The sequence below is a fragment of the Bombyx mandarina genome, chromosome 05 (genome assembly GCF_030267445.1).
Source record: "Bombyx mandarina strain Sakado chromosome 05, ASM3026744v2".
NCBI lineage: Eukaryota > Metazoa > Arthropoda > Insecta > Lepidoptera > Bombycidae > Bombyx > Bombyx mandarina.
The window spans coordinates 4,255,344-4,275,287 of record NC_143212.1 but is presented as its reverse complement, the minus strand read 5'-3'; the positions used below and the strand labels follow the sequence as shown (position 1 = coordinate 4,275,287).

Sequence of the window (19,944 nt, the reverse complement as noted above, 5' to 3'; positions counted from 1 at the left end):
AATACTAGAAGTAACATTAAACAATTCAAACCAATAGCGCAACTATTGAGGTATAGGTACTATAATAAAGCTAATAGACTATAGTTTAATCGGAGCGGAGTTATAGACCTGTTTGTTTTTTAGTTTGAGCCAAGAAACGAAAGCTAACGGTTGTGTTTTTTACTTGTTTTATTTTTAAATATATCCTATGTATTTTGGCTTTTTTCTATTTCGTATTGTTAATAATGCTACGTTTGTGACTGTGATTATTTAGATAATTAATACAAGAACTGTTTCCTTTCGATTTACCGTGAGTATTAAAACGTTTCCATTCTGAACTTACCTGCTTCAAAAAAAGTAGGAGTCTCTCAATTAGACTGTATTTTTTGTTTTATAGGTGAACCGATTTTAAAGTTCTTATTTAAATTTTATTAAGACCAATTAATAGTTTCTGAGTTATCTTTAATAATACACGTTAAATTGTCTTCGACTACATTAATGACGTTCTCATTAAATTTTCATAAAGTCGGTTTTCTTTTTTGGTAATATTTTTTATTTTTATATTTGTTTCTTAAATTCATACATATATTGAAAGCAAGACTGAAAAAAAATGATTAATTCATTTTACCAGTTGTTTACCGGCAAGTTGTCTAAGCAATAAATACCTAACTGACCTGGCACAAGTTGGCAAATGACTTGCACAATGCAAGTATAATTAATAATAAAACCGATATTATCAAAATATGATAAGAAAAAATAAAATTTCCATAAATATACTCATGGCAAGGCGTATTGCTTGAGCCCACCTTTCTGCCTATTTCCTATTTCGTCACGAAACAGTCGCGCGTTCTAATTGGACAGATGGGACAGTCGCTAACCAATCCAATTGGAACTCAGGCCCCAATTCTCGAAGTTAACAGCATTCACGTTGCGATACTTCAGAGCTGTAGAAAACAAAAGCCCACGTGGACCGTAAATTCTTTTATACAAATACTGAAAAAGAAAACTAAAAACTAAATCTCCATTATTGTCACAAATTTTCAGTCTATGAAAAAAGTTTGTTTTAATGTCGTTTTACAACTTAAATGAAATTTTAAAAGATACCTATGCACAGAGGAAATTAAAATTATTATAAAACATATCTATACTAATACATATATAAATCTACAATAGTTTTTACGGATGTTCCGTTATAACTACTGAACCATGCATCCGATTGATTTGAAACTTGGTATCCATGTAGAAAATACATGTACTTAATGGATAGACTAATATTTATATGAGTCTTGGATTCCCTTATAATAATGAAAATAAATAATAATGTTAATTTTAAATGCCGCAGTGAAGCGGGCGAGTACGGCTAGTATAATTATAAAATTTTAGCATAGCATTACGTCTTTGAAAAAATTAAATATTGCAAAAATATATTGAATTCGCCAGACAGAAAGTTAATGATTTTACTGGATAGTTGCGTGGACTAGATAGCGCAGAATCACAGAATCCCGCAGGCAGGTTACAAGTTTTCTAATGAAACTTACACGAATTACAGGAATCGTGTAAAACAAATCAAACCCGCAAAAATTATAATTTGCGTAACTAATGGTGGTAGGGCATCTTGTGAGCTCACACGGGTAGGAACCCTGCTTATTTCTGCTGTGAAGCAGTAACGCGTTTCGGTTTAAATAGCGGAGCAGACTTTGTATTTTAAAAACTGAAACTTACAACTCATGTCTCAAAAAAGGCGGTGGCATTGACGCGGTTAATGTCTATGAGCTCCGGTGACCACTAAACACCAGGTGGCCCGTGAGCTCGTCAACCTATCTAAGCAATGAAAGGAGTACCGCTACGTCATTGCTGTGAATAGTCAATGCCAAGCTTCCTTGCCAGGGGTCCGTACGTTATTGTTCGGAACTTAAGCAAGCCTACCTTGAAAATGTCGTTAGCGATATTCAGGTATCTGTCGCATAGCTTGTGTTCTGCGGTGACTACGCCCCTACAAACGATTTGAATTTGAATTTGCGTATATTAGTGATTAAAAGCTCGTTAACGCCATGGCCAACGTCACGATATATTTTAAAGCTAACCGAGTTTAATTCGAAATGTTTGTTAATAAAAAAAAGGTCAACGAACTAAATGACAGCAAAAATACTAAAATAGAATAAACAAAATTCAAATTTCTAACCATGTGATGTTAAATTTATCCATAATGAAACTGAGAAAACTAACAACAAATCAATTTTATTGTAATTTGAAGAATACCCATTAAATAATAACATAATATATACCTTTCTCTAATAAAAAGCATAGACCCAGAAAAAGTTTAAAAAAAGGTTATATTATGCAAGGGTAGAGCATTATTTTCTATGGCGACCCAAATCATCACTATTAATCGTAAACGTTATTCTACTTTCTTCAATAAAACGAATTATATTTTTCCATTCGAATTTTCTTACGCTTTACAAAGTAGTCTAGTCACAAAATACATTCCTATTCAAAATTCTGACACAAATACAATTTTTTTTATTTAAAAGTTTTTAAACTGGATTCTATTTATGAGATTCAAATTTTAGCATTCAAGAAATTTTAATAACCGCCAATTTGAATGCTTATTTTTTTTTTACAAAATGTAAAATAAATTTCGACTGGGTTTGTTATTCCTTAAAGTATAAAATAGTTTGGTGGTAAGCGTTATTAAAATGTGGGAATAAACGAGTCTTAAAACCAAAATGCTTTTAAATCAGTACTACCTGAACAAATGAATTTCTAGGTACTCATCAAATAATTCATTATGCCCTGACCTAATTAATGTCCATAAACATAACTATCACCTATTATTATTACGTACTATTACTAAAGCTATTTAAATTACGTAATTTAATTTCTTTTTTATTGCTTTAATAGGTAAACGAGCTCACGGCCCACCTAATGTTTTTTTTTTTAAGATTGAAGAATTACTGGTGGCCCGGAGGCCTTTCCAGTTTCACCAGGACAGGTGGGCGAGCAAAGGCTCAGCCAGGAGGGGTGGGATTTGCTAACAGCTACCCGAGCGCCTCCGAAGGAGACCTAATAGCTCAAGAGCAGCTGCTTCGCGAATGAATCTACTACCGGATCGGAATCGCGACCCGCTGAGAAGATCCAGCGAGAAACTCAGCGAGCTGATTCATGGGTTAGGTTGCACGGCGAACTCTTTGACGAGTTCGACGAGTACGGTTACCGGGGTCCCTAAGCCTGCTCCTAGTGTTAGAGCTGAAGGCGTCTAATGCAAAGGTTATTGGATCTGATGGATCCGTAAGGACGTGTCTAGGGCGTCGACTGTGACTGGCTCCTGCGTGATCAGGATTCGGGGAGTAGTCAGCGGCGCCAACGATAAGGCATTATCATGACGCATAGCCTTATCGAAGTACCGTTCCGACGCTGACTTCATGTATTTCTGGATAGATTCGAGGCCCAGGTCATCGTGTAGGTCAACGTTCCTCACGAACCACGGAGCTCCGACGGCTAACCTGCAAAAGCGGGATTGTACCTAGTCAGGTTAAATATTAATAAATTCTGTCACATGTTTAATGTAAAATAATTGAAACAAGTTTATCCATTATGTAACCATTCATATATCAAAATGAACTTAACAAAACATAGATTCTTATGACACTAAAGTTTAGTTAAAATGACCTCCGTGATTTTGAATACAGGCCTTCAATCTGCGCGGCCAGTCGTCTATCGCAGCACGAACGAGGTCCATGTCAATATCGGCGGCTGCCTTAATCAAGGATGTCTTGAGTGACTCCAAATTGGGATGAGGCTTTGAGCACGCCTTTTCCTCCAAGTGTTGCCATATCTTGTAATGTAACGGATTCAAATCTGGACTGGAGGAGGGCCAGTCTTCGTGCCGGATGAAGTCGATTTCACCCGCCGCCAGCCAGTCTTGTGTGCTCTTCGCTCTATGAGCTGGCGCCGAATCTTGTTGGAATACCCAGTGCCTGTTATTGAACATGGTATGAGAAACAGGTTCCACAAGGTTCGTCAGGACTGTATTTTGATACACAACTGCATTCGTTTTTACACCTTTCTCACAAAAATGTACCTCTGTTAATCCCCAATAAGAAACTCCCAACCATACCATGAGCGAGGATGGAAAATGACCTCGTTGGACACACGGAATACGGTTGCTCGCTTCTTCACTACTGTGTGCGTACACCTTATCATTTTGTTTGTTGTAGCTCTCTTCTACGGTAAAAATTTTTTCATCCGAAAAAAGAATTTCCCGATATTTTTTTCCCGCGTACCGCTTCAACAAAGCGCGGCATCTCTTCAGTCTCAGGTCCATTACACGAGCATTCAAACGATGTCCTGTTTTTCTTCGATATGCCTGAAGCCCTAAGTCTTCATTTAACACCCTTTTCACCGTGGTTCTGCTTAACCCCATCTGAAGGGCCAACAGTTTCTGCTTACGTTTGGGATTTCTTTGAATTCGCGCCTTCACAGCTTTTATCACTGCTGGAGTCCTAACAGACCGAGGGCGACCACTTCTTGACCTGTCATCTACACTAGAGTCTTCATTGTATCGTTTGATGGTACGTTATACGAATCTTTTGGTTATATTCAAATTTTTCAGTATGTTAAAAATTTGAATTGGCGCGTAACCGCAACGATGCAACGCAATAACTGCAACACGGTCTTCTTTAAGCGCCCACTCCATATTTAAAAATGAGTAAAATTCTAAAAGTATACATTTTTATTTTCATGAACAATTCGAAATTCGAATTCAATATACTTTTTTGTGGCCAGCATTCTAAAAGAAAAGTTTTTACTGTGTGACAATACTTATGACCTGACTAGTTAGAGATTGGAGGGTGTCTATGTGTGTGCGGGACGCGTGAGCAACACCACACTCGCGTAAGTCATGACGGGCCTTATGCAAGTTTTGTAAAGTGTCACCTTGTTCCAAAGGGACATTTTACTCCGCTTACAGATCATGGGGTAGAGTCTACCGAGAATAAACGCGGCACGGTCACGGACTGATTTTATATGCGGGCGGAATGTCATCGATGCATCCAGGGTAACGCCCAGGTACTTGAACTTCCTGGCCCAGGGTATGGGTTGTCTAAAGAGAGTAATCGGGGGTGAGCACCTAATGTTAAGAGGTTACCGGAGCGCATGAGACGAGTTCTTTTTTTTTCCTATCTAAGCTGATGATAGCCTTGAGAGGCTATATCAGCGTAACCTTAACTAGTCGGTGAGCTCACGGGGCTCAAACTTGACGACATGAGTTCTAAGATCTCTGGTTTTACAGTACAACGGGTCCCCTACCCTTCACACTGAAACGCACTACTTCATCACGCAGGTAGGGTGGTACCTACCCGTGTGGATTCACAAGACGTCCTACCAACAGTAATTACGCAAATTATAATTTTTCGTGTTCGATTTTTATAACACGATGTCATTCCTTCACTGTGGAAGTCAATCGTGAGCATTTGTTAAGTACCTATTAGAAAAATTGGTACTTGCCTGCAGGATTCGAACACCGGTGCATCGCTTGATACCAATGCAAAGCGCGCCTTATCCTTATTAGGCCACGACGGCTAGTATTGGCTTTCAAATATTACTTTACGTCATTGACAACAAAGTCAACATTGCGCCAGCATTATATTAAAATTTTAGGAGATTCTTATGCTTTTCTACCTACATGGACAATAATGTTTGTCTAGTAATTTTATATTTTCCTGTATCTGAAGTATAGCTGTTGTATTCTTTGTCCGAGAGCACTGCTGCTTGAGATACAGGTTTTATCAGTTAGTTCAAGCACAGATGCAAATTATGATTGTATTTCTACTTCTATGTTAACAATAAATAAATAAAATAGTTTTTATAAGAGACCAAAACTGTGAAATTATTTTCTACGCTGCATATCCTAAAAATTCACTAAAGTCTAAAAATTAATAGTGATAAATATGTCAAGGAAAGTCGAAGACAAAAACCGATTTGAAAGCCCTGTTGGCTTCGCAGACAGAGCCGCCATCACCACAGCTTGTGTCATAGATTATACACTTAATATATTAGAGATTGGCTTGTGTGGAAGCTCTCCAAAATGCGTTAAATGAAAATCTATTGACGGAACACATTATAAGCGATTCGACATTCAAGGAATACCGCATGGAGAATAGGTCATCAAAAAACACTTGAATGCTTATAAAATTTTTCATTGAAAATTATGTAAATTGTTATATTATAATTATATTATCAAAAATGTTCGACTAGGTAAGTTACAACTTGTAAGTATTATAATACATGTTGACTTTGATCGTCATATCTTATTTTCAAGGATGTGTTCTTAGTTTCATGTTTTTTAGCTTGCCACTATTTAAATACAATTTGTAACATAGCGGAGCAATGAAACGCTTTTTTAAACTTACGCAGGCAGGCGACTCGGCGTTTTAGTTCACATTTTACGTCAAGAAACACGTTAAAATGATTTAAAATGCCTTTTTATTGGTTAGAAGTCTAAAACAAACTGTGCTGAAATGCTTGGAATTTCACAATTTTACATATATATTTTTTCCTACCTATGCTGATAGCCTTGAGAGGCTATATCAGCGTTAGGCTAGTGTGTAGGTGAGCTCTCAGGGCTCAAGCCAGGAGGCGTTGCCAATACTAGCCCTGTTAGATCTACCACCGGATCTGAAACGCGACCCAGAAGATCTGGCGAGAAACTCAGTGGGCTAATTTTACATAGGCCTCGGTTTTCATTATAGAGAAAAATCTGCAACAACGACTGCTCCGCCCTTCAAACCGAAACGCATTACTGCTTCACGGCAGAAATAAGCAATGTGGTGGTACCTACCCGTGCGGGCTCACAAGAGGTCCCACAACCAGTTAAACGGTCAGTTCGTTCTTTTGTCGTCTATTTTATATACATATGAGAACGGTCAATTCGTTTCTTGTCGTCTCATTTCGTCGTCATTTAGGAAGTAAAAAAATGTACTGCCTGCCGCTAGTCACGTCCGCCCTCGTTTGATTTCTCTCTTTATTTTTGAATTATTGTCAAGTGTCTGTCTTAGTCTGTGTCTATGTCTAGTCGTTGTAGGTCTTATTATGTCCTGTTATAGAGGTTGCACGCCACGACAACCAGTAATGTGCCATATTAGTGGCTATTTGGGTTAAAATTGAGCTTTTTTACAGACGATGCAGCGTCCGACCACTAGTTCGGAGCGTACGCCCCTGGTGCAGCCGGTGTACGTGTACGACTCCGGTGTGGGCCGCAGATACCAGAAACGATTACAGCACTTTCAATGTGCCATATGCGTTGTACTCATGTAAGTATGCATTGTACTTATGTCCTTCTTCAAATGAGGCTTGCGGAGAGTATTAAGCGGTAGGCAGCGGCTTGGCTTTGCCCCTGGCATTGCTGAAGTCCATGGGCGACGGTAACCACTCACCATCAGGTGGCCACTATCAGGTGGGCCGTATGCTCGTCTGCCTACAAGGACAATAATAAAAAAAAATATTTTACTAGCTGAGCGAATACCTACCACTCTGATAAAACAGAAAATCAAAGAACGGAAAATCCTTATACTTAACTTGAAATTGGAACATTTGGTTGAATCTCGACAGAAATAGACGATATGTAAATGAAGGTACAATCTTGAGAGTCCTCACGAAGCGTCCTACTACCAGCCTACTGGTAAGATGATGTAACACTGAAAACTATTAGACACACGGAATCAACAACGACTCTACAGATATAAAATGGGGGCCATTCACATATCATCGGCCTGTTTGCTAATCTAAATTTTAAATTAAATGTTATTAATGCCACATAAAGATAATTTCCATAGGGGCTTGGATAATAATCCGAATCTAAATGTGTGGACTTGATTTCTATTATGGTTGTCGCCAGGACCGTTATGTCGAAAGTCGAAGCCGTTCGCGAATCAATTGAGCTTCAATAACAGCTTAATGTCCACCAAGGCGTTATCTCACTATCGTCCGTATAGATAGACTAGCAAAAAATTTACCTATTAGTCTACTTAGTCTGGCCATAAATACTGTTACAATTAAAAATAATAAAAATTCTATTGCAAATAACATTTATTACTTTTACAGTGTGTTAGTTTAATACATAAATATAAAACAATTTAGAGTATAAAAAGCTTATTCGAAGTGATCTCCATTGGCTGCAATACAGTCCTTTAACCGTTGAGGCCGGTTATCAATAGAAGCACGCACTCTTTCCATGGGAAAAAATTTCACTGCCAATCGTACGGATTGTCTTAGGGACTCCAAATTATCATGGCGGTTAGAGCAAGCCGTACTCTCTAAAACTGACCATAAATCATAATCCAGCGGATTAAGATCGGGACTAGACGACGGCCAGTCTTCAGCTCTGATGAAGTCCGAAACGTTCGTTTCCAACCAAGACTGCGTAGACCGAGCTTTATGACCTGGCGCCGAGTCTTGCTGGAAGGACCATTCTTGATTAATTATTGACATGGTGTTGTTAAGGGGCTTCACTACCTTCTCAAGAATGGTATCTTGATACACTTGTGCCGATGTTTTGGTACCTTTTTCACAAACTTTTTTTTTTTTGATAACGTCATCTTGTTGTGTCTTTAAAGCGGTTAGTTGCCCTCAATTAAGAAAAATAGTATTATTATTCGCCAAAAGTTTACCTTACCTTATTACTTATCTTATTAGGCTACCACCCTTTAAGACTGCGCTTAGAAAACCAGATAGTGATTTACAACATTAAAGTAAGCCAATATTATTGTAGCGCCATCCTCGGGATTTCACTATTGGTGACCGTGTCCTATAATCTCGCTGAGGGCGTGTTCGATGACATTGAAAATGAAAATGGTACGGAGACACTGTCAACGAAGACCACGGCTAAGCCGGTGATCATACCATCTGATGTTCCACTCCCTCTGATCGTGGAGAGGAACCTCACAGCTGTTTCGCCGTCTTTACAGCCATTCCTCAACTTACAGTGGCCTTTAAAAGGTTGGTAAATTAGAATTACTTATTTATTTAGCATAAATTTGTTCGTTACGGATGCATATGGACCAACGTGATTATAGATATATAAGTTTCTCGCCAAATCTTCTCAGTGGGCCGCAATTCGATCCGGTGGTAGATTTTACGAAGCACTGCTCTTGCTAGGGCTAGTGTTAGCAAATTTTCTCAGGTTGACCCGGTGAACTCACTGACCCGTCCGCGTATAGCTGAAATAGCCCCTTAGGCTATCAGCGAATAGATTGGGGAAAAAGTATAATAATGCTTGTGGACAATTCCGTTGAAGCTTCATTACTCTAATTATAATTAGAACAGAGTTTAATAGGTGTTAGTGGTTACCCAGTATCACAGTATGAATACGTTCTACACTAAAGACCGCAGTGTGAATTTTTCGCCCAGCCTGTTTCACAGGGTCAAAACCTCAATTGTATTACAATATAAAAAATAACAATCCAAATTCAAATCGCAATGCATGTTTGCATCGAGACAGAAAAACGCAACAACTCTTGAAGGTATAATTAACTAAGTAGCTAAAATATCGGAATGTTTAATTGTTTAGCTGTCGAGATCAAACACCGAATTTAGCGCCACTTACAATTTTTATTACACAAGTGACATAATTATTTATTTCTCAATGATAATTATTTTCTATTTATTAAGCAATTTATTTATTTTTTCATTGTGTTATTTTTGTATTTGTTTTACTTTTTGTGTTAATTATTTAAATCTAAGCGATGCGAGGCCATAATCGTTTACTTAGTTATTTAAATGCGGAGATTTAAATGGTGCGTAGTTGTAAGGTTAGTTTCTATATATTTTAAGTTCACTGTTTGTCTTCCAAATAAAATAAAATAAACAAAATAAAATAAAAATAATCATTCGTTAGTAGGGTAATAAACATAATTTTTTAATGCAAATTCAGTGCCACTCCAAAGCTGCGTTATTCGTTGGATCCTGACCCGTCAAAATTTAAAGGTCGGACAATATTTGCTTGATATTAAAATGTCAGGATATTATATCCGTTTTTATCTTATAAATAACTGGGCAGAATAATATTTGCCACTGTAGCATCATACTACGGGCTCGTCAAAGACTGAATTTTAAGTAATTACTGCAGCAATGAATAAGATACATGCCAGAGAGTCGCCCAAAAACTGTCTACAAATATTTAGCTTCCACGTCTTTCGTAGTTATTAAGACCACGATTAAGACCTTGCCAGGGCAATCTATACCCTTAGACGTACACAGTAAGTTTCTCGTATATTTCCGACAGTATGTTTCCCTTAGACACTATACTGAAGGAGTATTAGTGTGTTTCACGGGAGATTCCAGTTTTCTTTCTAATCTACTTATCTATACTAATATATAAATCTACAGTGGTTTTTACGGATGTTCTGCTTAACTACTGAACCGTGCATCCGATTGACTTGAAACTTGGTATCCGTGTAGAACATACATGTACTTAATGGATAGGCTAATATTTATATGAGTGTTGGACTCCCTACACCAGTTGCGGGGGCGTTAATGATGAGAATCTTTGTGGGGGTGAAAAATAATAATGTTAATTTTAAATGCCCAGCGAAGCGGGTACAGCTAGTAGTGTATAAGGTTGAAGTGAGTAATAATCTAGAGCAGTGATTCTCAACCACTGTGCCGCGGCACTTTTGTGTGCCGTCAAATTTTGCAAATATATAATAATGTTAATATTATTAAATTATATCATTTAAAAACAAAAATATTTTTAACATGAATATATATTTAAATCCACAAAAAAATAAATTATTTTATTATTTGCTTTGCAACGCGGTTTTTCTTAGTGCCAAATTATGATGAAGCGGCGTGCATAGCAATAGGAATATTGTCTCAAGTCGGCGCACACTTGCCACTTCTGCGTACAAAACGTGTTGTTTTAGTGATAGTTGGGATTCACAAGGTGTTGCATAGTAGTTACTGCATATTTTCTTTCGTTAAAATTGGCAAATGAATGTGATTCGGTAGTAAGTAAATTATTTTTATCTTTTTCTTTGTGTGCCGCCAAATTTTGAAATCGTTAAATATGTGCCGCAACAAAAAAAGGTTGAGAATCACTGATGTAGAGTTATAGACGGGGCGTAATTTTTTTTTTTTTTTTTTTCGGGCCGGGGCCGAACCTCCTACGAGGTCCCCGCGCCTAGGGGGCGCGCGGGGTATGTGAGACTCAACGATCTGCAGGTGTTGAGAGCCGATCGCGGGCCCAAGGATTTTAGGGCCCACCCACTAAACGACTCCCCTGCACTCTTACACCCGACGTCCGATCTCCGTCCGGGGTCAGAACCCGTTTAGAGTAGGGGGGTTCCCGCGGTCAACACTACAACCAGACACGCGGCGCCACACCGAGGACACCCTGGCGTAATGCCCCAAGTCTTTTTAAAATAATAATGCGACTAGTTAAAAATGAATTATTCGTTAAATACCATTTCTAAAATACCTACCGCAACATAATGAAACAGGTCGGAATACATGCGTAAATTATTTAAATATTTATGTGTATGATAATGAAATGGATTTTATCTTTAAAAATATATACGATCTACATAAAAAATTGAACAGGTCCGATTCTGCTTTTTATTTTAGATTTTGCGGTAAAAATTAAGGAACAACAGCTTTCTAATTACTCAGTGACCACTGAGTAATTAGAAAGCTGTTGTTCCTTTCCGGTGATAGCCCTTAGACCCGTGACGTAATTTATAATAACCCCTAGGCTTATTATTAATGAACAGGTTAAAAACGGGTTAAGAACCTTGCCTATTTCTGCCGTGAAGGAGTAATGCGTTTCGGTTTAAAGGGTGGGGCAGCCGTTGTAACTATACTGAGATCTTAGAACTTATATCTCAAGGTGGGTGGCGCATTTACGTTGTCGATGTCCATGGGCTCCAGTAACCACTTAACACCAGGTGGGCTGTGAGCTCGTCCACCCTCTAAGCAATAAAAAAATTAAAAAATTATGAGAGCTCTGAATGGTGTGAGGTGAGGTTAAAAAGTCCTAAAATTCGTGTGTCGCAATTTATGGATGGCCCATAATTAACAACAGATTCCAGATTACACCGTATTGTGCATTTTATTACACTTCAAGCTACTAACGCAATACCAGTTCCTTCAAAAATTTTAATAGTCCGCAGTGTGCTTAGTGCGAGTTTCTTAATGTTCTCGATCGCGTAAAAGCCAACTCAAATTTGTATTCAGTTAGAACAGCGCCTTTAGCGGCAAACGTAGGCAAACGTTCCAACTCCATACAAATTTGAGTCAACTTTTCCGCTATCGAGAATATTAAAAAACTCGCACTAAGCAGACTGGGCAATGAATCCTAGGATGGCAGTTACCCATATTTATTCAACTGATCAATATTAAACAAACAACTCTAGGGAGTTTCTTAGTAAAAACTAAACCTGTTACATAAGAGTGTTTTTCGATAAAAATACGTAGAAATCGGCTTTTACTAATATTACGAACAGATAACATAACAATGTAATAAAAAGTAATTGGCCACGCCGGTATTTTGGACTTTGCTGGCCCTTGTAATTTAATTTCCATTTGTTCTTTGTGAAATAGCGAAAAACAGTACCTGACGCACAAGATAGTTAAACCAATAGGCAGGGTATTTTAGATATTTCCTGTTAGCCCAATAAATTGTTCACCTTAAATTACGAAATATTGCGTAATCATTAAAGTAGATTTTAATTGAACTAGATCGTTAGCGTATCAGGTTTTTTACTGAACAGATAACGCATGGTAATTTACTTATTTTAATTAGGATTGAAAATTGCAACCTTGTAACATCACGACGCGCTTAACATATTATTATACTAAAATGGAAGCAGAAATCTTTACGAAACATCTTAAGGCTTAATGTTGATTTGGACAGAATAAAGACCTTAAGCCTCCTGTGTCAAGCGGTCGTCGGCGGTCACTTTGCAGTCAAGAATTTGCCACCATACAACATTCATTTTATGTAGGCGGATATTGGTAGGCTCATTCAGGCAACGAATATACCAAAAAAAAATATTGGTCTACTAATTGACCCTTCAACAAAGTTTATAATGAAATACCAAACAAACAACCATCAATTTTAGGTTATTCAAATTGAAGTATTTTTATAGTCTTGTTTTTTTTATTCAAGGCTGTTCACGTGTACATAAAGGGAACCACTATTAAGGCCAAGATGTGTCTAATATTAAATAAGAATAAGATCATGATTATATCTTTCCGGGTATACAGAAAGGTATTTTTTTAAGATTACAAATTATCAGTCAACCAGCTCTGAAATAATTGTGTGGGTAATCTTCCTTTCGTATTGATAACATCCTCACCTTGATTTTTAACTCAATCCTCTCAGTAATTCTGTATTTTTTACTGTATTTTTTCTTTATTTTTTACCTCTGTATTTTGTACCGTATGTTCCATGGGGAGTGCTCTGAGGAATTATTCGAGATGATGCCATCATCTCGTTTTTACCATCGCACCGCCCGCCACCGGAGTAGAGTTCATCCGTGGTGTTTCCCGAGCGCTATGACATGTCCTTCTTCAAATGAGGCTTGTGGCGAGTATTAAGCGGTAGGCAGCGGCTTGGCTCTGTCCCTGGCATTGCTGAAGTCCATGTGTGACGGTAACCACTCACCATCAGGTGGGCAATATGCTCGTCTGCCTACAAGGGCAGTAAAAATCCTTTCCAGTTTTATTAATCAAAGGCTCCAATTAACGGTTGACGACAGGAAGACGGCTTCTGCTAACCTCCAGCTTTCGAGGTCATTAAAAAAATCAAAATAACTTTATTACATTAACAGATAAAAAATCGCCACCGTGGTCACGGAAGCCGCCTACAAAAGAGGAAATCGATGATGCAGTGCTCAAAGGAAAAGCTGCTTTAAAGGATCTGATAAAAGTCGAAAATCTTCGGAAGCCACTGAAGAGAGACGACCCCGCCAACAAGGCGCAGAGAGCAGCGGCCACCGGGGGTGACGTCAAGCCACTTGCTGATGCTGCCTATGCTGCTGAGCACACCACTAAAGCCCTGTTTACTGAGTAAGAACTCTTCCTCACTCATACTTTTGTAATATTGGCCAAGGATGGCCGTGGTACGTTGTTTTTTACTGGTGGTCGGATCTCTTATGAGTCCGCATGGGTAGGTACCACCATCCTGCCTATTTCTGCCATGAAGCAGTAATGCGTTTCGGTTTGAAGGGTGGAGCAGCCGTTTTAACTGGGCCGTGAGCTAGTCCACCGACCTAAGCAATAAACAAAAAATAAAATAAAAAACTTCCATCATTTTATTTTAGTAGAAGTCCAACAAATTGTATGTTTCAATTTTATAATTGTTTTTTTCTTTTTCAAAGAACAAATATTTTACTGTCGAGTATTTTTCATAATGCTACCAATAAAACAAATGAAGCGAAATATATTATTATACAGTATAATAAAATAACCTCCATTCAATTACGTGTCATTTTTTTCAACGTTTTTTAAATGCGACCTCGAAGCGCCCAGCAACTTAGTGCCAAAGTCCTTTGGCAAACGATAAATTAATAATTAACTTTTTTATTTTTCTTGATACCTTGATTCACATTCGTATAGGTGATATTATGAAATAATACATAATGTGAATGTTGCTAAACAGCTGCTATTCTGAAAACTATGTCAGTTTCTTTTGCACTGCCCAGATGGGGCATGGCGTATCCTCGTAGGCTATTAAAACAAAGTTTGAGTATTATTTTTAGCTAGACAACATATGGATAAGTAGGCGCGGTTCCGCCTACGCCTTGGAGGCGGTAGAAGTTGCATGTCGCAGTTGAACTGGCTAAAACGCCTGTCGTTCAATAACCCGCGTGTGGGGTGAATTGTTTCGTATGGATTCACCTCTTTCCCCTATATCCTACCCCCTACGCGAAATCGTCGGCGACATGATCATCGAGTCACTCGTCCGACGGGTTTTCCGTAGCCATCCTAGGCGGCTCCGCTTACTCGTACTCCCGCTATACAGCTCTGAGTTAGAACCCACATGGGTTGGGGAGTGCGATCAATCGCCATCGCTGACTCTTTCATTAGGCTGCCTGTCCACGGGAGTGGAGCGAGGCAGTAGAGCGGAGTAACGGAGTAAGGCGAAGCGGAGTTTAGTACCTATGCGACGAGTCAGTTTTCACTACGGGCGCGCCTTGCGCCCGCGCCAGCTCTCGCTTCCCCGCTCCGCTTACCGGTTTTTGTATGAATTTATAAACTATATAGTTTGCAAATCTCTATCCACTTTAGAGGAGTGGAGATTTTGTGAAATCTTATTGGTTAATATTTCTCTGTTTCTCCGCTTCACTGCCGCGCTCCGCTCCGGTGGACAGGCAGCCTAAGACGGGTATAGAGTAGCATATACGTCGTCTTCTTGAGTTTCCCTCGCCGGACCCCATACGGAAGGGACACGAAACGCTTACAGGACCAGGATTCGAGTAAGATTCCTATCCTAAGCCCCAGCTCGACAGCGATGGGTTGGTGCCGAGAGGGAATAGCGCTCTTTCCCATACCGCATTCCTAGTTTCTGCAAAATTCTGTACTCGCAGAAGTACATCAACGCAATCATAACACCTGTAAGGGTCAAATTGTTTCAAATTTAATATGCTGCAATAGGTATACCTCATTGTACAAAAGTACGATCTTCGTTTGATATATCTAATAAGTAAATACCTCTACTTTTTCCGCGTTCTAACCATCGATTGTAGGATTAGTGTTGATCGACCTAGTATCTTGGAGCTCTGTGCTCGTTGACGTCCGGACTTATTACATCAATTGGATGCTGTTATGTAAAAGGGAGTCAGTGATGTCCACTTTTAGAGACATTATGAATATTTTCGAATCGTGAATAATGTATTGTCTTAATTTAAAGAAAAAATATTCGCAATAGATCAAATTAGGCTTTTAAACACTAGATTTGTAAGCTTCATGAGATGACGTCTCATTCTGGTGTTTCCTATTGCAATATCCCTTATAAACCTTTGAAAATTGTTTAATGGTTAACAGCCGTTTGTCAAAGCGACGGTGGTCTCTTCTCACCAGTTCTGTCTTCAATAGACTATGATAGAGAAATTTTTATATACATATACATAATTAATATTACAATAAGTTTAATTGAAATAACCTACTTGTTTTTATTTGGTCCCATCTTGTTATACCACGTCCAATTGAACAGTAATAAGTCATAAAGATTATTTATGATCTTACGTTTCCTTTTACATCTGCCACGAAATAAAAAAGGAGTTTTCAATGTTATAACTTTTTTATAAATGTCCTTTAGTTGGTCGCTTTCCTGGGTTCTTATCCTTCAGTAAGAAAACGCTTGCGCTCAATTCCCCGTTAGAGACAGCTCGAGTTCGTTGAAGATATTTAGAGAAACCCTAGGTATATTTATTCTTTTTTAACTTGCATATATGATTACTTCCGTAGCTACTATATAGTTTGATTAGATTATTCTCTTGGTTAATAAATCTACTGTTTCCAAGAACATTTCATATGAGATAAGCGCAAACTCTAAATGGAATTAAGTATGTAGCATGGATTGCACCGATAACAAATAGCTCGTTAGCGTGAAAATGCCACGCTAAGGTACCGCAAATGCAAAATGGGGTGCGATAATGACAGCTCGAGTTATCTAGATTCGCCGAAACGTTTTGATAAATAGAAAATAAAGCTTAATTTGGGATAATATCCCAATTACTCCCTCGGATCTGTGAGCTGTGACTATAGGCACGCTAAAACCACTGAACGTCGTGCACAAGAATAAAATCCACGATATAGTCTGTTGTTTGGTTGAGGCAGTAACTTAATATCGCGCAACTAAACCATGTAACGTGATCTTGCTTAGTCTGGCTTCATTCTGACTGGTCAACCGCTCCATGCCGAAACCAGTAACCCGCAGTATCGGGTGACGCACAAATAATCCAATCTATTTGTAAGTAGATCGAACCACGGTTTCTTTTACAAAACAAGGCTATTAAAATAGAGAGTTTATAGTTTATACAGGTCGACATTTTCTTTTTAAAATAATTTTCCTACATATTGCTAGTAACCTCAAGGGGTTGTGCTAGCTTTACCGGACGTGTAGACGAATCGGAGCTCACAGGGCTCATCCTGGGAGACTTTGCCAACATCTGCCCTGGCAAGAGCAGTGCTTTGCTGAATTTACCACCGGATCGGAACCGCGACCCATTAAGAAGGTTATGTGAGTGCGAGTGAGTTGTGACGAGACGGATGCAAGTTTTGTATAGTATCACCTTATTACGAAGGGACAATTTACTTCGCTTGCAGGTTGTGAGATAGAGTATTTTGGGTAAAAAGGCAGCTCAGTCGCGGACTGATTTGGTGTGTGGATGGTGTGTCATTCCTCTATCGAAGGTGACGCCTAGATAGGTGGCCTTCGAGTCTCACGGTATGGGTTGGCCAAAGAGGGTAATGGAGTGATTTCGTTACCACGCCTGAGATACTCGCTGGGGGGGGAGGGGGCTGTGCTTTTCGTTGATGTCGATGCGCCACTTCTGGGACCACTGTCCCATGGTAGTTGCTGCGGTCTGGAGTCGCCGATAAATTAACAATTTCTTCCTACTCGAATGGTAGATAGCCAGATAGATAGTGCTATCAGCGAAGAGGTCTAGATGGCTCGCCGGCGATCGTTGATGTACCAACAAAATAGTAAAGGGGAGAGAGCGGAGCCTTGCGACGCTCTCGCCGTAATGTGACGAGGGAGAGTGCGGGTTCCCTCTACTCGATACCGGCACGGACCGTTCTACAAGATTCAATAACTGTTCAAATGTACAATTTATGGTCCACTGTAAACAGTCTCCCGTCTAATGAGTATTCGCAACGAGTAAGGAGACTATGTCGGGTCGCAAGTCCAAAGCCAGGTATCTATCTAAGTAGCCTGACACGTGCTAAAAAACGAATTCCATGTTTATTTATTTACTAGCGACCCGCCCTCGCTTCGCTTCGGAAACATTAAAACACACATGAAACCAAAAAAAATTAATAAAAAATAAATAAAAAAAAGTAGCCTATGTTCATCAGGGACAATGTCGGCTTCTAATGGAAAAAGAATTTTTCAAATCGGTCCAGTAGTTTCGGAGCCTATTCGAAACAAACAAACAAACAAATCTTTCCTCTTTATAATATTAGATTAGATATAGATTGATTTAGCTGCACCGACAATGAGATCGTCAATACGAAACATTGACAAATTGGCAATAAGTATATGGCAGATGTCACCTTTATTGCATGCAAGATCACTGAAGTATGAAACCTTGCAAGATGCAATCGAGACATATATTGCAATAGTTGACAACATCTTCAAATTAGAAAAGTAAAAATAGAATGAGTAATTTTAAGAATAATATCACTAAGCAGCAAAATACTTAATTAAAACACTTCGAATTATGGATATATGAATTTTAATCTTCTCTAGATCGAAACAGCCACACAGTAAGTTTTCTAAAACTGGTTCACGAAATAAGGTGAGAGAACTAGCTGGTTTTGTTCATTTATGTACATACATTATCAACTTACGACTTAATTAAAAATATTGCCATAATTTTCAAATTTTAGATGAGCAAACGGGCTTATGTTAGTTGTTACTATATGTTTATTGCAAACTAGCGACCCGCCCTCGCTTCGCTTCGGAAACTGTAATTTATTATTGATTTCTCCACTATTTAATGAATGTTATTATACATATAAACCTTCCTCTTCAATCATTCTATTTATTAAAAAAACCGCATCAAAATCCGTTGTGTAGTTTTAAAGATTTAAGCATACATAGGGATATAGGGACAGAGAAAGCGACTTTGTTTTATACTATGTAGTGATGTGTACACAATCTTACGGCCCAACTGGTGTTAAGTTCAGCCAATTTTCCTTTTTAATCGTCTCACCTCCCATCTCACCGTTCCATCCGGAATGCAACTATAAAATAGACAGGATGGTAGTCCCTATCTGTGCAGATTTATAGCACGTAGTTAAACACGATCATTAATTCATATCTGAAAGTACCGATCCGAGAGATTTGAACCCATAAACATAGTTTCATTTCCCGTTACGATTATACACGGTGTCTTAAGCAACACAACAGATGTTTCTAAAGCCAGAATCCATAGACAACAAAAGCCGCTGCCAAGCTCGTTACAGGAGTCTCAACTGCTACGTACTGACTAAAATTTGGACTGATGCAAATTTGGGATTAAAATGTTCAAATGTTTAGATGACATTTTGTCTAAATTTTAATTTTTAAAAGCTAAACAGCGCATCGCATATTTTTGAAAATATCTAAAGTAACAGTAAGCGTCATCCTCTACTGATACCGAATACACATGTCAAGAAAAAATTGTAACAACGACCTCAAAAAGACATCACAATACAATAATAAAAAATAAAAAACTAAAAACTAAAATCTAATCGAATTTAATCTAATCTTCATAATCGTTCATTTCATTTTGGTACTCAATTAATTGGACCTTCTTACATAGATAATTAATTTAAATAAATCCCTTTTTGCTCTAATATCTATCGTTTTCTTGTCAGGATAAGCACCAATGGTAGTATTGGACTTGGCCCACTCATCAACGGCACCTTCTCCCAGCCGCTATACTGCGTTGACAGTCCACCGCCCTGTCCAACTTCGAAGTATAGAGCTCAAGATGGCAGCTGTAACAATTTGAAAAATCCTTACAAATTTGGCGTCTCTCGGATCCCGTTCAGAAGAGTTCTTCCACCAGATTATGCTGACGGTAAGAAATTTCGTAGTGAACCAGTTCAGCGCTTTTTATGTGTTGTAAGGATAGAGCTTTAACTGGTATTAAGTGGTTGGCAGAGTCCACAGACGTAACATGAATGGATTCGCGCGTATTTTGACAAATCAAGTCAAATCCTACTCTTCAAACTGAAACTCACGGTATCCCCCAT

General features: G+C 38.6%; 1 protein-coding gene across 1 annotated transcript in view; it reads left to right on the top strand.

Annotated features, from left to right (window-relative positions):
• The first annotated feature begins 109 nt into the window (after positions 1–109).
• Positions 110–19,944, top strand: part of cd (peroxidasin homolog cardinal) — a 32,173-nt gene continuing 12,338 nt past the window's right edge. The window contains exons 1-5 of the mRNA XM_028178364.2: positions 110–289; positions 7,156–7,289; positions 8,747–8,973; positions 13,806–14,043; positions 19,564–19,769. Coding sequence (XP_028034165.2) covers positions 7,159–7,289; positions 8,747–8,973; positions 13,806–14,043; positions 19,564–19,769 — 802 coding nt within the window. The 5' untranslated portion in view covers positions 110–289; positions 7,156–7,158. The remainder of the gene's footprint in view (positions 290–7,155; positions 7,290–8,746; positions 8,974–13,805; positions 14,044–19,563; positions 19,770–19,944) is intronic.